At 51.0% G+C, this 13,596-nt stretch overlaps 3 protein-coding genes across 3 annotated transcripts; 1 reads left to right on the top strand and 2 right to left on the bottom strand.

The window, feature by feature from the left end:
• The first annotated feature begins 6,847 nt into the window (after nt 1-6,847).
• On the top strand, nt 6,848-8,077 carry LOC128269804 (queuine tRNA-ribosyltransferase catalytic subunit). The gene has a single exon (XM_053007207.1). It carries the CDS (start codon nt 6,848-6,850, stop codon nt 8,075-8,077), a length of 1,230 nt encoding a protein of 409 aa, XP_052863167.1.
• A 79-nt stretch (nt 8,078-8,156) lies between these two features.
• LOC128272749 (coiled-coil domain-containing protein 25) lies at nt 8,157-9,049 on the bottom strand. Its single transcript, XM_053010619.1, has 2 exons — nt 8,868-9,049; nt 8,157-8,782 (listed from the first exon to the last, which is right to left on the bottom strand). Exons 1-2 carry the CDS (start codon nt 8,938-8,940, stop codon nt 8,229-8,231), a joined length of 627 nt encoding a protein of 208 aa, XP_052866579.1. The 5' UTR covers nt 8,941-9,049; the 3' UTR covers nt 8,157-8,228.
• Nucleotides 9,050-10,380: 1,331 nt separating this feature from the next.
• Nucleotides 10,381-12,395, bottom strand: LOC128269803 (G-box-binding factor-like). Its single transcript, XM_053007206.1, has 6 exons — nt 12,143-12,395; nt 11,741-12,004; nt 11,010-11,676; nt 10,796-10,947; nt 10,606-10,730; nt 10,381-10,533 (listed from the first exon to the last, which is right to left on the bottom strand). The coding sequence occupies exons 1-6, from the start codon at nt 12,393-12,395 to the stop codon at nt 10,381-10,383; spliced, it is 1,614 nt and encodes a 537-aa protein (XP_052863166.1).
• Nucleotides 12,396-13,596: the final 1,201 nt, after the last annotated feature.

Raw genomic sequence — 13,596 nt, 5'->3', positions numbered from 1 at the left:
GTTTCTGTACATGCCCGGCGCGATCTTTGGACTCATCGTACGACTGACGTTGGCGAAGCTGAAGGACTGTGGACTGTGGGCTGTGACCGACCGACCGGCCGGGGACTCTGGCCGGCGCCAGCATCCTCCTTGTCTCGACGGACACAGTCGGGTATTGCCATAAAGATTCTTCTTCTAAAATAGAAAAGGTTTTCACTTTAAATTAGATCTTTATTGAAAATTGACATATTTTAACGACGATTGCGTAGAGGTTGTTGTGTGACATTGTTTATGCTTTAAACGATTTGTTTTGACATGCTTACCACCCGAAAGAGTGATCAAAGTTCCGTTCGACCATCGTGGTTTGTTCCTTAAATACAACTCGGCCGACGCGTGTTACGCAATGGCACGGAGTGACGGAACGATGAACGAAACACGCGAGAAAAAGCAGTATTTACTGGCTACTGTCGGTTGCACGATCGACATGGCCAATGCACTTTATTTGGTGAACCCCCCCGAGCAGGATGGCCATCGCTACAGAGCACGTGCGTGCGGAATGGATTGTATGCTCCGTTGAACATTGGCAACGCTATCGACATAATTTTGTTCCTTCTGCCAAGCACCATCATCCAGGGCTAGAGTGTCACTCGCGACGCAGCATTCGATTGCGATCCGCATTTTCGATGCAATTAGGGGGGCCGGGGCCGGCAGCTGCTACTGCTCGGAGTCACCGAGAGCATTACTCACGATTGTTCCCTGTCCTCTCTCTGCTAGGTAAGCATTCCGTTGCATGCGTTTAATTTAATTTTAGAACCAGCATGCTCTTCTTGGTGGCCGCCAAAAATATCGGTTGGCGCGCAAGAGGTGCGTGCGCCACCGTCGGGCGCGGATCGGTATTTCAAACTAAACGATTCGAAAAATTAAAGCCATTTTCAACCGGGAATCAACCTTAGATGCTGAGACCGTTTAGAATTAGTATCAACGTGTTTGCATGTTTTTTTCATTATAATAAACTTCATGTTTGGTTTCATGTGTTTATCCCTGGCCAAGACAAATGGACAATCTCTGCGGTAGAGTGCCTCTTCCTCGAATTCGCGTTGAAACCTCCAGCGTACCACGATCGTTTTCAAACCGGTGATCGCACCAGAGCCCTCACGTTCGCGCAGTGCAATTCCGAGCACCACATGCTTCTAAGAAAGGCGATGAAAAACAGCATGGTTCTAGACCCATTATCGCCATTTTAGCAGCCATTGAAGTTGTCTGACCAAACAAGATTAAAAACGAGTCCGTCCGACGAGGTCGGACGAACGGCAGGCAGGTAACGTTAAACCGATTTCCGCCAAACGATAGTGCAAGAGCATGAAAAGGACACCAACCCGACGGTGGTGGGTCAACCAGTCCACCAACCTATGTTGATGTCACAAGCATCACACTGTAATGTCCGTCCGTTCGAAGGAGAACAGTTTGCGTAAGCGAGCGACCGTGTACAGCCCCGCGTGTCCGTGGATAACACCGATGGACGGCCTTTAATTGCTGGCCATAAATATGATAAGCCAACGAGAGTAGCTGGTGTGAACTGGCCGGGGGGCTGCTTGTCGCTGCGCTTTCCAAGAACCACAAATTTCGCAACGAAATAAATCAGCGCCGCACTTGGCGCTGGCGCTCGTAATTATATTCGCGCCAGTGAGCGATGTAGCGTGCGCAACCCGGTAACTGATTCCAGTTGGACGCGTTGCGATATTCATAAGCATGAAAATGCAGCTCCTAATCGCCGCCCCCCGTGAGCTGTAGAACAATCGGACCTTGTTATCTAATATTCAAATTGAGCTTTTGTAATCAACAGGATAACGTTCATCGCGTGGGTTCACTCGAACACAAGTAGACATACATGTTGCGTAGTCTAGCGATATCATAAATCTAGGAGGGGTCAGGAAGCAAGGTGATGTGACACCAAACCTCCGGCGGCCTCGTGCACCGTACATTGAACGCAACGCAAAAGGTCGCAGTAATTAGCACCTGACCACTAATGTGGCTAGAAAAGGCTATTCGTGAGCTTTGAAGATCCCCCTATTATCGGAATGTTTAACAACCGTTTGTGTTAATTTAAAAATAATTTGTTTTGCGAACAGTTCACAGATAAGAGATAAGAAACTGGAATGATGACTTCAAAAACAACACCTTGAGAGGCGCAGGCTAACGTAATCACTTCCAGCGCTTCGCTGGACAATGGCGCAACAAAAATGCAGTCAGCTCTCGCCGCATCCACGTGAAGTGCATCGGTGGGCCACAAACAACCCGTCTCTTGCCGTTTGCGTCGATCACCGTGGGGGATGCAACACCAGTTCCGAACCAGTACGGTTCGCACTTTCTTCATCGTGGCCGCCGGGCGTGGCGCTCAACTGTGCACGTGTTTCTTTCAGGCTCCAGTAGCCACCATAACCTCCCTCACGAACGGTGCGCTTGGGTCAGGACCAGACACAACACAACATGCCGCGCGAAGAAGATGCTAAAAAAGGAAAGATCCATCGTGAAAAACTGGTTTCCCTTCGGACGGAAGCCCTGACAAGCCCTTTTGGGTGCACAGCAAACCGCTTCATGCCCTGCCGCCGGAGCATGGTCCAGTGGTGCCTCCAAGCCTGCCCCCAAAAGGGTTGAGAACAAAAACGTACCACAATAAATTGCATTAAAGTTACATTTTTCCTATCCGAAGCCGGACGGAATAGACCGGGAAGCGCACCTTCGGAGGTACAATGTAGGAAGGGATGGATATAAAAATAAAAATCAGAAAAAGAAACAACATCCTATCCCCATCCAAGGGGCTCAAGGTTACCGTTGTTCCAGGAATCGATCGTGCCGTGGGTCCGGCGTAAATAACCGGTTACGGTTGAGAGGTAAAATGGGGACGCCAACAATTTAGCAACAACACGAACAACGAACGCGGGCTGCTGCTGCCTGCTGGTGGCCGTGCAACACCGTCTTCCAGATGGCACACATACAACCAGAGAGAGAGAAAGAGCGTTCGGGTGGACAATGCTCCTCCGACAAAAAAAACATACTCCGGGTATTCCGGGGCGGGAATACGTAAACAACACATGGCGCGTCTTCTAGGAAAGGGACGTACGTGAACTCACGTTGTAATGGTGCCGAAGTCACGATGCCGTGCCAACTCGGTCCCAAAATTGACGTACATTTTTGCTAAATTGTTACACTCCGATACCCGGGGGGGTGAATCGGATTGGCGAACCTCAGCATAATTACCGTGGCGTGTGAGTGCTTGGAAGGTGTTACGGTCACGTTACCGCATCGGTTCCACGGCGACGACAACCACACGGAGGATACTCAGGTGATTTACGAGGACTGCAAGGAACGGAAACTAGGAAACATAATAGTGCAATAGCATGAGACCCACGCCGCTACGGAAGCGAATCTAACGGCACGCCGGGGCCGTTTTTTGCAACGACAGTGCGAATCCTTTGAAAGGTTTCACTCTGCAATCGATTTTCTTGTTTTTTTCCCCACAGCGTGGTGCGGATATTGGAACAAATTTTAACATTACCTTGTCGCTCGTCACCAAGGACGAACCCTTTTTATACAGTTTCGAACGTACTCGTTCCAGAGTTCCCCGATGGACGGGTTAATGATTGTTTGCTTGACCTTTGCAACATTATGGTTGCGATTTGGATCTATCGCGTCCTTAATCCGTCGTCCACTGGTATTCGAAAGCGCAAAAACCGGTTCAACGACGAGAGGGCATCAAGAAAGACTTTCTTCGACTTGCCATCGACAGGCGTCAGGAGGCATCGGAAAGATAAGGCACATCAGCGCCAAGCATTAGAAGAAGCAGGAACCCCCAAAAGAAGCCGTCGTCAAGTTGGACAAAAACGCGGAGGGCCTTCAAGTGAGCCTTCCGAAGAAAGTAGGGACGGCAGACACGGACGGGGAGGATCCATCCACCGACCCACTGCAGATTGCACGGTCTGCCGTCCACCGCCATCGGCCCATCCACGAGCTACGCGTTGACCTCCTTTACCGCGGTGTGTGCCGTTTCGGGTGACGACACCATACCTGGACCCCGTTACCGCGTTGCCGGACCGGGTGCTGGCGGGGTGGCCGCGGGATACCGTCGCATGTTTTTCGCCGATGCATAACACCAACACCACCAGGATCCGGCCGCCGCCTACCGAGGGGTGGAGGACGGTTGCGTGTCTATTTCAGTGGCCGGTCGAACTGTCAAAACACATATTGCTCACTTCCTTTCTCTCTCTCTGGTCGTGCGCGCGCATTCCCGGTTTGTGGGAACTGACCGGCCTCCCGGCGGTCTGATGAAGCAGAGAGCAAAACAGAGGAACCACAAAACACCGAAATGTGGTACGATTTCTACTCTCTCCAATCGAGAGAGGTGGACTCGATACACACACACACGCATTCACCGCAAGCACGTTGGCCAACCAATACGACTACCAGCGTGGCCACGGTCCTGCGCCGTACGGATATCGGCATCGTATGATCCGACTATTCGCGCGCGCGGACTACGCGTACCGCAAACACCGGTGGCCACACAGATTGGTGAGAAAAAATCGACTCGAAATGTGTGCCATCGCGCGGACGTCCAACATGTTGAGGCGGCACTACGAGAGAAAGGAGCTGCTGCTGCGTCGAGAAGGTGCGAAAAGGGGCAAAGACTTCGGCCACGCATTATGCACGGCACTGCAATTGCATCGTGTGCGACCCACACTTTCACCGCCCATGCTAAGAGTGGGTTGAATAGAGGAAGAAAAAAAAACCCCGACATTAGGCCACTTTTTGGCATTCGATCGGCGGATTAGAAACCGTTTTCGTCGATTGATTGATGGGTCTTCGGGAGGGGAAGGTGATAAACTTCACCGTTGTGTTGGAATGTTCCCTGCGGCGTGTTCTATCCCCACCGGGACGGATGGACGGATGAGCCGAGCCGCTAAAAACGTGGCGATCCACTCCGCAGCAGAAAAGAAAGCGGAAAAAGAATGACAGAGAACAGAACCCACACACACTGTGTCTGTTTCTAGAACCGAAACATGATTCTCCGTCTCATCGCATTGCCCTCATTATCTAAAAGAAAATTAAGCGAAAAACCATCAGAAATCGGTACATTTTCCAATCACGAAGCATCGAAAGCAGCAATCGAGGTAGGCCCGAAGAGAAAGGCCTTCACCTGGAACGCTAGAACAGAAACGTCAAAACCAAGGCGAGGTCCGCACTCGACGTGTTTTCGATGGAAAAAGGTGATGGAGCAATATTTCTGCCTTTCGCCGTTGGCACCAATCCTAGTGGTTTTTTTTTCTTCCATCGCCTGCCTTCAAGGCTACACCTTTCTTTTTCGAAGAACCTTTCTGCACGCATCGCACACACTTTCGCACACACAGTCGGAGGATATTTCGGCTAAGGATATTTTCACTATTTTTACACCGCTTCGCACAGCAAACGGACTTCACATACAAAGCGACAACACGTCGCTCTTCACGGCATTCCTCACCTTTTCACGACGTAATCACAATGGACAAAAACGGGATATTGTTTTACTCGGCACGAACTGTACAAAAACACAACGTTCCAACCGCACAGCAAGAAAGTTTTTTTTGTTTTTCATGAATTATAGACTTTTGACGGTTCCCGGTTACAATCCTGACTTTGAATTTTTGAACCTGACATCCACTTTCGAACCAGACAGCCGAATACGAAACGGAGAGCGAGTGAGAGAGAGAAACTTTGTGCGTCGAACTTGTGAGAAACTTTGTGAATCGATTGACGCCAAACAACAAAATGAAAATGAACTGAAACTGATCCAAGCAAACTACCTGACCCAAGAGATTCAACGTTTTGCGCAATTATACGTGGATAAATCCGCGAGCCGACGCTTTCTCGAACTTAACTCTTTGAATTTCGGAGACTCACTCAGACCAACCGTCAGAGTTGTGAGACGCCCGAGTGCACGCCGGTGAGATGAGAATGGAGAAGCAGTAAAAAGTACACGTGTATTGTAAGTTAGTCTTGTTTCTTTCCAACCAACGTCACGCGAGCGACAATCCGCTCACTCTCTCTTTCTTACCACCTTTAGGGACGGCAGAGTATGCGAGAAACGGCCAGTAGCGAACGACCAATACGGACGCACCAAATAGTGGCGTGATTGCTTACGTCACCCGTTTCGGCTCCGGCCGCGAGAGCCGTTCGCGGAACCAGCGACAGAACGTCTCACGCAATCTCGCGCTCAATTTCATCGGTATCACCCGGCGAGAAATCTATACACTATCTTTCGGTGTGATTCATTTCCATTTCCGCGCGATTTCCATGTGGTCAAAGAAATAAATGCAAAAAAAGATTTGAATATCAAGCCGTGATTCATGAATTTAGCTAGAAGCCAACGTGTATTCGTTGTTTTGTTTTCGTCACGTTTTGTGAAATAAAAGAGTTGCGCAATTGCTTTGAAAAAGCAATCTTTTCTCCAATTTATTGATCAACAGTAAATTTTTAAATTCAAACGATTGAAATAACTTATAGTAAATTTACATTTAAATCCTGTTGTCCTCTCAGAAAGTCTCTTAGACTTAATTTCTTACTAAAATATGACAACTTCCTACCACAAATCGCTTCTTATCAGGTTATGTTTCTTAATGGCTACAATTTTGATATCACACCGCAACTAACATAAAATGACTCAAACAAAATGCGCTGCTATAATTCCGCGGCCCGCGAAACGGTGATGTCAAATACGCAACAACATGTGCGCCGCGGTTCTTCCCGCGTCTTGCCGCCCTTCTCCATGGACGGCAGCTGTTTGATGTTTACGCTTCGATTCTCGCGCGCGTCTCGTTGGGCCGGTTATTTTTCCAACATGTCAGCAGTGGCAGTGGACAACGTTGTCCAAAATCCTCCGGAACAGCAGACATCCGAAGGGCCTCCGTTGCAGTATCGCGTGGCAGAGAAATGTAGCCAAACGAAGGCGCGTGTTGGTGTGATGAGCTTGCGGCACTCGGTGGTCCCCACGCCGGTGTTTATGCCGGTCGGAACACAGGGCACTCTGAAAGGTGTGCTCCCGGAGCAACTGATGTCCCTCGACTGCCAGATTATGCTGAGCAACACCTATCACCTTGGAATGCGCCCTGGAACCGAGGTGCTCGAGAAGGCGGGCGGCTTGCACCGGTTCATGGGCTGGCGGCGGGCCCTGCTGACCGATTCCGGTGGCTTTCAGATGGTTTCGTTGCTGCAGCTGGCCGAAATTACGGAGCAGGGCGTACGGTTCGAGAGTCCGTACGATGGCAGCGAGTCCATGCTAACGCCGGAACGTAGCATGGAAATTCAAAACGCCATCGGAGCCGACATCATGATGCAGCTGGACGATGTGGTGAAAACGACCACAACCGGGCCACGCGTTGAGGAAGCGATGCACCGTACGATCCGCTGGCTGGATCGTAGCATAGAGGCGCACCGGCGCAACGATGAGCAGAGCATTTTCCCGATCGTCCAGGGTGGCCTGAATCCAGATCTGCGACGCGTTTGTGCGGACGAGCTGACGAAACGGAACACGCGCGGGTTCGCCGTCGGTGGACTGAGCGGTGGTGAGAGTAAGGACGAGTTCTGGCGGACGGTCCACCTGTGCACCGATTTGCTGCCGGAAGACAAACCACGCTATCTGATGGGGGTCGGATTTGCGGAGGATCTGGTAGTGTGTGTGGCGCTCGGGATCGATATGTTCGATTGTGTGTTTCCTACGCGAACGGCCCGGTTCGGGTGTGCCTTGACACGTGCCGGTCAGATCAATCTAAAGCAGCGCGCCTACGCGCAGGACCAGCGACCGATCGACGAAGAGTGTGACTGCTCCACGTGCCGCAGCTACACCCGGGCCTATCTGCATCATATCGTGACCGTGGAACCCGTTGCGTGTAGTATCGTATCGGTCCATAACGTGGCCTTTCAATTGCGGCTGATGCACGATATGCGGGAAGCCATTAGCGCAGATCGGTTCCCAGAGTTTGTACAGAAGTACGTTGCCGTACGATTCCCTAACGACACCGTTCCCGAGTGGATTCGGGAGGCACTAGCTGCCGTTAATGTTACCGTTTGAGAAAAAGAGAGAACATTCTCTTGCTCCTTTAATTTATACGACTAACCAACCAAAACAATAAAATGTTTTTCTACGACGATGTAGAACATTCAATAATTTATTCATGCTTTGCACTCTCGCTCTAATAGTATGATACCACCAACCGGTGGCCCTACATAAAGTCATCCGAATCGTTTCCGTCGTCGTAGTTAGATTTCATGTTTTCCGCCTTCATAAGTGAGTTGTAGCTGCGCAGTTCCGCCTCCTCCTCGCGCCGTTTCTGGTCTTCCTTTTCCTTCTCCCGCACATCGCGGGCCGCTTGCTTTTTGTCCGCCCGTTCCAATGCATCCCGCTTTTCGCGCTCCGCCCGGAAGTCGATCGATTCTTCGCGCTTTGTCTTGTTGAGCCGATTGACGATCTCGTTGCTGCGCTTTTCGACGCGGAACTTGCGCACCTCTTTGTCACGGTGAAACGCTACCTGGCCAACCTCCATGACGGGCGTTTTCTTTAGATTGTCCCACATTGTGTAGACAATTTCGACGTTATTCATTTTGTTGCCGTTGATGCTGTTGGCCTTCACGAGCTGGCAAGCATCTTCCAGAACCGCCGACGGTATATCATCGAGCGTTTGGCCCGCCTCGAGCCGCAGATACACGTGGGCCGAAGATACTTTGTAAACGTGGAACCACACATCCTCCGGCCAGCCCCATTTGATGAGGTCTTCATCTGACAAAGGAAACGAATGGTTTAGAGGTGGAACGAATCGAAACGGAACGACGGACAATCGCAGAAAAGGCACGCCCCGACTCACTTTCGTACTTATCCAAGCCCATAAACAGGGTCACCGGTGGCTGCACGACATTGCTGGTGAAGTAAAAGACCATCGTTGCAAACACTAATGCGCAGACCGAGATTTCAACCAATTCGGTGGGCGCGTTTTACATTCCGGAACCGACAAACTGGAGGAAGGTGTTCTTTTTCCCGGCTTTGTAATTTAACTATTGTTTAGCATTTGCAATGCGCTCGACCGGTTGACAGCTAGAAATGTCATCGATGCAGGGTCGCGTGCTCAGCAAAGAACATCGACGTATGAATTTTCATCGACACCCGAAATCGATGAAACTGTTTTGAAAAAGCCAAACGTCGTTCCGTTCGAAAAAATAAAAACTGCCAACGAAATCGTGGCCGGTTTCGGTGATAAATCAATTCGTTTTATATTTTTCAACTATGATCTGAATATGTCAAACAATTGCACTATTACACACTTCCTGTTCAATCCTTTGGCCATCACATTCGGCCACTTCCGCAAGCTAACCAATTAGATATTCACAATGTTATATACTTTTCATCCCTACACTGCTTGTAGCTTCGCGACTCATTGTGGGAACGGCTGTCAACTTCTTTCTGGAGACGCATGGGAATCAACGAATTCTATTGATTTTCTACGATAAACGGCAAATGACGAACAATGGGCAAGAAACAGAGCTAAGATGCACTTCTCTTCTGCTTTCGGCTAAACTAAAAAAAACAAAACACACTTCGGAATGTATCCATTCAAACCTCGGGGTTGTTTTCTCTTGCAATGCAGAGGCTGATATTTTGTTCGGTAGTTCGGGATTGATAAGTTTTCTGTCATGGGGTTGCAGAGAGCAAGTATGAAATGTCTGTAGGTTTCGGGGCTCTAGCATTAGTATCAGTCTTGTTTTAACCAAATTTACACAGTTGTGGGATTGGGTGCTCTAACGCTTGATCCTTCGGTTCTTCTAATACAACTCACCTTAGATTCGGCTACGCGATAATACTTTCGTTTCTCTGAAGTCTGAATTGCGCCCCGATGGCACTACAAACTAATGAGCGCGTCGCGTGAAACGATTTACCGTTTCCGTTTGAATGAAAAAAAAAACACGCTTTGAAATTGCGTCTACGCCGACGGTTACACCTAAATTTCGAATTCCTTCCCGGCGCTTCGACGATCGATCTCGCTAACCTAACCGCGCCACGACGGACGACCGTAAGTAACGTTTTACAGCTACACTAGCGTTCGTGAAGTAGAATCCCTACGTGTTGATTGTTGTATATTTTACACTAAAAATATCATCACCCTTCACCGGGCTCGCCCTCTGCGATCCCTATGGGCACACCGCCGCACGGTTAGTGACTAGTACAAATTCAGCTATATTTTTATATGATCGATCGATCCCTTTCCCGGGGCAAATTCCATAACCTCAACAATAGTCCCAACACTACGATTACACCGACGAGATTAGATCCTTTCGGGTTGCGCGACAGGAGCAGACCACCACGCCTGCCCTCCGCCGTGCCCTCTACAGTGCCGTCCGCTCGTCGTACACCACCACTGCGTCCTGATCGGTGGCGAGCGGCAGCGCGGCCAGGTTCTGCGAGCGCGACCGACATAACGCAATGATGGCCGCTTCATCGTTCCGCATACGGTTGCGTCGTTTTTTGCTAAAATTCACCTACAGAGCGGACCGAGACAGACGGAGGACTTTAGGATCGAACCGGAGACCGGATTGTTGGGAAGAACTCACCTTCGCGTACAGCTCTTCCAGGTCGTCCGCATTCGAGAGGGGTCGCTGCCTATTCTTGCCCCACGAGGGCAAGGATCGTGTCCGGTAGGAGGTGCTCGTATCGCCCTCGTTATCGTCGTTTATTACTGTGAAGTGAAAGGAGTGCTACTTAAACCGGCGAGCATCGAAACCAACGGCGCCATGCGTTTACCTCCACTCGAAGCGTACAGTGGGTTGATGGCCCACATCGATTTGTGCAGCTGACTGTGCGCGAGCTGACTCTGTGGTGACTGATGATGGCCAGACGATGATTGCCGATGTTGCTGTTGCTGCGGTTGGCTGTGATGCTGGTGATGATGTTCCCTGCAAAACGAAGACAAACATTAGAATGATTCGTGGGAACCGACTGCGAGCGTTGCAAGTACCTTTGCTGTAGTTGCTGCGGATGATGCTGTTGCTGATGTTGTTGATAGTGTAGGTACTGTTGCTGTTGCTGCTGCTGCTGCTGCTGATGCTGGTGCTGCGCGGGATGATGATAGTACTGGTGTTGATTGTACGGATATTGTTGTTGCCCATGGACATGGTGGCCATGGTGTTGTTGTGCGTGCTGTTGTTGGTGCAATTGTTGATTATACTGTTGTTGCTGGTGTTGCTGCTGCTGTTGGTAGTGTATGCACTGGTGTTGATGATGTTGCGCGTGATGATGATGCGCGTACTGCTGCTGGTGCTGCTGCGGCTGCTGCGAGTAGTGTTGCTGCTGTTGCTGCTGCGGGGAGCTTCCGTACTTTACGTGGCCATAGTCCTGGCCTCCGGATGCCATGCTGCACTGCTGATTGCCGACGGCCGATGCGTTGCAGGTGTGGTGTGCCGACGGCCCATGAGAGGCATGATGAAGCGAGCTGTTACTGCCGCCACCGGCGCCGCTCGAACCGTGGTGCGATTGCGAACCTTGTTGCTGTTGCTGCTGGGACTGCTGGGGCGGTGGAGGGGCACTATACTGTGGGGGGCATATGCCAATCGAAAGGGGCATCACTAGCTGGTTCGAGTCGCTACTACCGGTGCACGATTTCGTCACGATTGAGCTCTGTGATGCTGTGGAAGAGAAGCGCACGATCAGACGGTGTAGTGCCGCACGGGGATGGCTCTGGTCACTTACCGTTCCCGGTGCTCGTGGTCGTTGTGTAGTAGCTGGAGTTGAGCAGCTTGCGGGTTCGGGGCTGCAACCAGCAGCAAAAGAAGAGTGTCGCTAGGATCAGCAGTAGTACCACGATCGTTCCGATCAGTACTGCCCAGATCAGCGTCGGTAGGCCCCAGATCGACTTTGCCGCCGTGGCCTCAATCGGATACATTCGGGCGGTTAGCGTCACCGATTGCTGGTACAGTCCAGTGGTTGTGTTGAGCAGTAACACATCCTCTGGCCCTGGCAGTGGAAGAAAAGTCAGAGAGAGAGAGAGGGAGACAGCAGATTACAACAACAATCCTTGAGGTTGTTGGAAACTCCATCGACGTCGGTCGGAAGCGGGAAATCAAAACAGAATCGTCCCAAACACACCAGTACCTGGATGGACAACAAAATCGTCTGTCTGCACGACCGTGGTCAGGACGGTCGAAGGAGTAACGGCGAACGGGCCATCGTTGCCCGCTGGCAGCCGAATGGCGCCCGGTACGGTTACCGGATAGACTCGGGCCTCCTGGAGCACCGTGGAGCTCGCCAGCTTGTCGAGCAGACTGACGCCTCCACCGTACGCGGTGGCCACCGTGGACGGCATCGGGGCCGTAGTGGGACCAGGCACCGACGCTTGTCGGGACATGTCGGTCGGACTGTCAGCAGAAGTGCCGGAGAAGTTCGTCTAACCGGTGCCTACGTGCCCCACTTGTTGCACTGTTCTGCGGTCGTTGGGTAAACACTTCACCACAAGCCTGGCGCCGGCCAAACGATAACACTCGCTCCAAACGGTTCCACCGGTCCGACCCGTGCGGCTACAGGGCGGACGAAGCACCAGCAGGAAATGATGTTAAATGAGAACCAGAGACCAATCGAAAGTGAAACCTCAGTCCGGTCGGGCCAATTCCTCGCCGGATGGGCGACCATGTTGACAAACTGGACATTATTTTTCACTCTCCGGCCACGTGAAACGATGGCCCGGCGGCGACGACAACCAGGCGACCAGATTGCCGGGACGTTCGCTGGGCGTCACTGGGCCGAAAGGGAACGCTCACCGGTTGCAGGAAATGAAAAGGGAAGTTCCAGTGTTTGTTATTGAATTATCAAACATTCACATTGGCAGCGGACCTTCTTCGGACGGTTCGACAGAGTTCCATGGTCCGAGCGGAATGGGGCGTCGCGCAGTTCGGGGTCCCCTTTCTCGGGCTGAACACGTTTTATGGTAATCGCTTTACTTCAATTAGTGCACGACTTCGTGAGGTGACGCGAATCGTTGACCGCCCGGTCTTTCATTTTCTGCAATCGGTGCCCGGCACGTTACTCATTCCGGCAGCCAAATGTGGCGCCGAACGAGTTGCCGGGGCTTGTTTTTGGGGACTGCCCAAAACGGAAGGGCCATTATGGTGCGCTTCGAACGCACGCCGTGTGAGGGGCTCCATTTTCGAACGACGTGAGGGAAACAAATCGAAAATCAAACACGTCAAACCCGGTCCGCTACCGGGTAGGATAGGAATGCGTTCGTCACGACGGCGATCGACCGTGATACTGAGCGCCCTTGGATGTGGTCAAGGTTTGCAAGCGAAGAGTATTTTGGCTTGGCCCACAGTCTTCATAAAACATACACAGAGTAGACAGTGGAAATGAAACATTCAGAAGCCATCCGGGATAAGATGAAAATGTGTGTTTCTTTGGAAAAATGGTTGGCCCAAGTTTGGAGCCGACTGCCGGGGAAAAAGGAATTTTTAATTTGCTGCTGCTCTCCGTACAAAATTCCACACAAAAAAGCTGCATTATTCCCACCCGGAGCCAAGGAGAAAATGCCGATGAACTTCCAGTACGATTGACAG

The sequence above is a fragment of the Anopheles cruzii genome, chromosome 3 (assembly GCF_943734635.1).
Source record: "Anopheles cruzii chromosome 3, idAnoCruzAS_RS32_06, whole genome shotgun sequence".
NCBI classification, from domain to species: domain Eukaryota; kingdom Metazoa; phylum Arthropoda; class Insecta; order Diptera; family Culicidae; genus Anopheles; species Anopheles cruzii.
The sequence above is the reverse complement of the archived record's forward strand: the minus strand, read 5'-3'. Positions and strand labels throughout refer to the sequence as shown.

What these genes read in the sequence shown, in the direction of transcription:
- LOC128272749 (XM_053010619.1), bottom strand. Translation starts at nt 8,940, where the DNA reads ATGGTCTTTTACTTCACCAGCAATGTCGTGCAGCCACCGGTGACCCTG. An exon ending in GGGCTTGGATAAGTACGAAA is followed by an intron (nt 8,783 to 8,867) that starts GTGAGTCGGGGC and finishes TTCCTTTGTCAG; the next exon opens with ATGAAGACCTCATCAAATGG.
- LOC128269804 (XM_053007207.1), top strand. Translation starts at nt 6,848, where the DNA reads ATGTCAGCAGTGGCAGTGGACAACGTTGTCCAAAATCCTCCGGAACAG.
- LOC128269803 (XM_053007206.1), bottom strand. Translation starts at nt 12,395, where the DNA reads ATGTCCCGACAAGCGTCGGTGCCTGGTCCCACTACGGCCCCGATGCCG. An exon ending in CCGCAGCAACTACAGCAAAG is followed by an intron (nt 10,948 to 11,009) that starts GTACTTGCAACG and finishes TTCGTTTTGCAG; the next exon opens with GGAACATCATCACCAGCATC. An exon ending in TGGAAGAGCTGTACGCGAAG is followed by an intron (nt 10,534 to 10,605) that starts GTGAGTTCTTCC and finishes TCCGCTCTGTAG; the next exon opens with GTGAATTTTAGCAAAAAACG.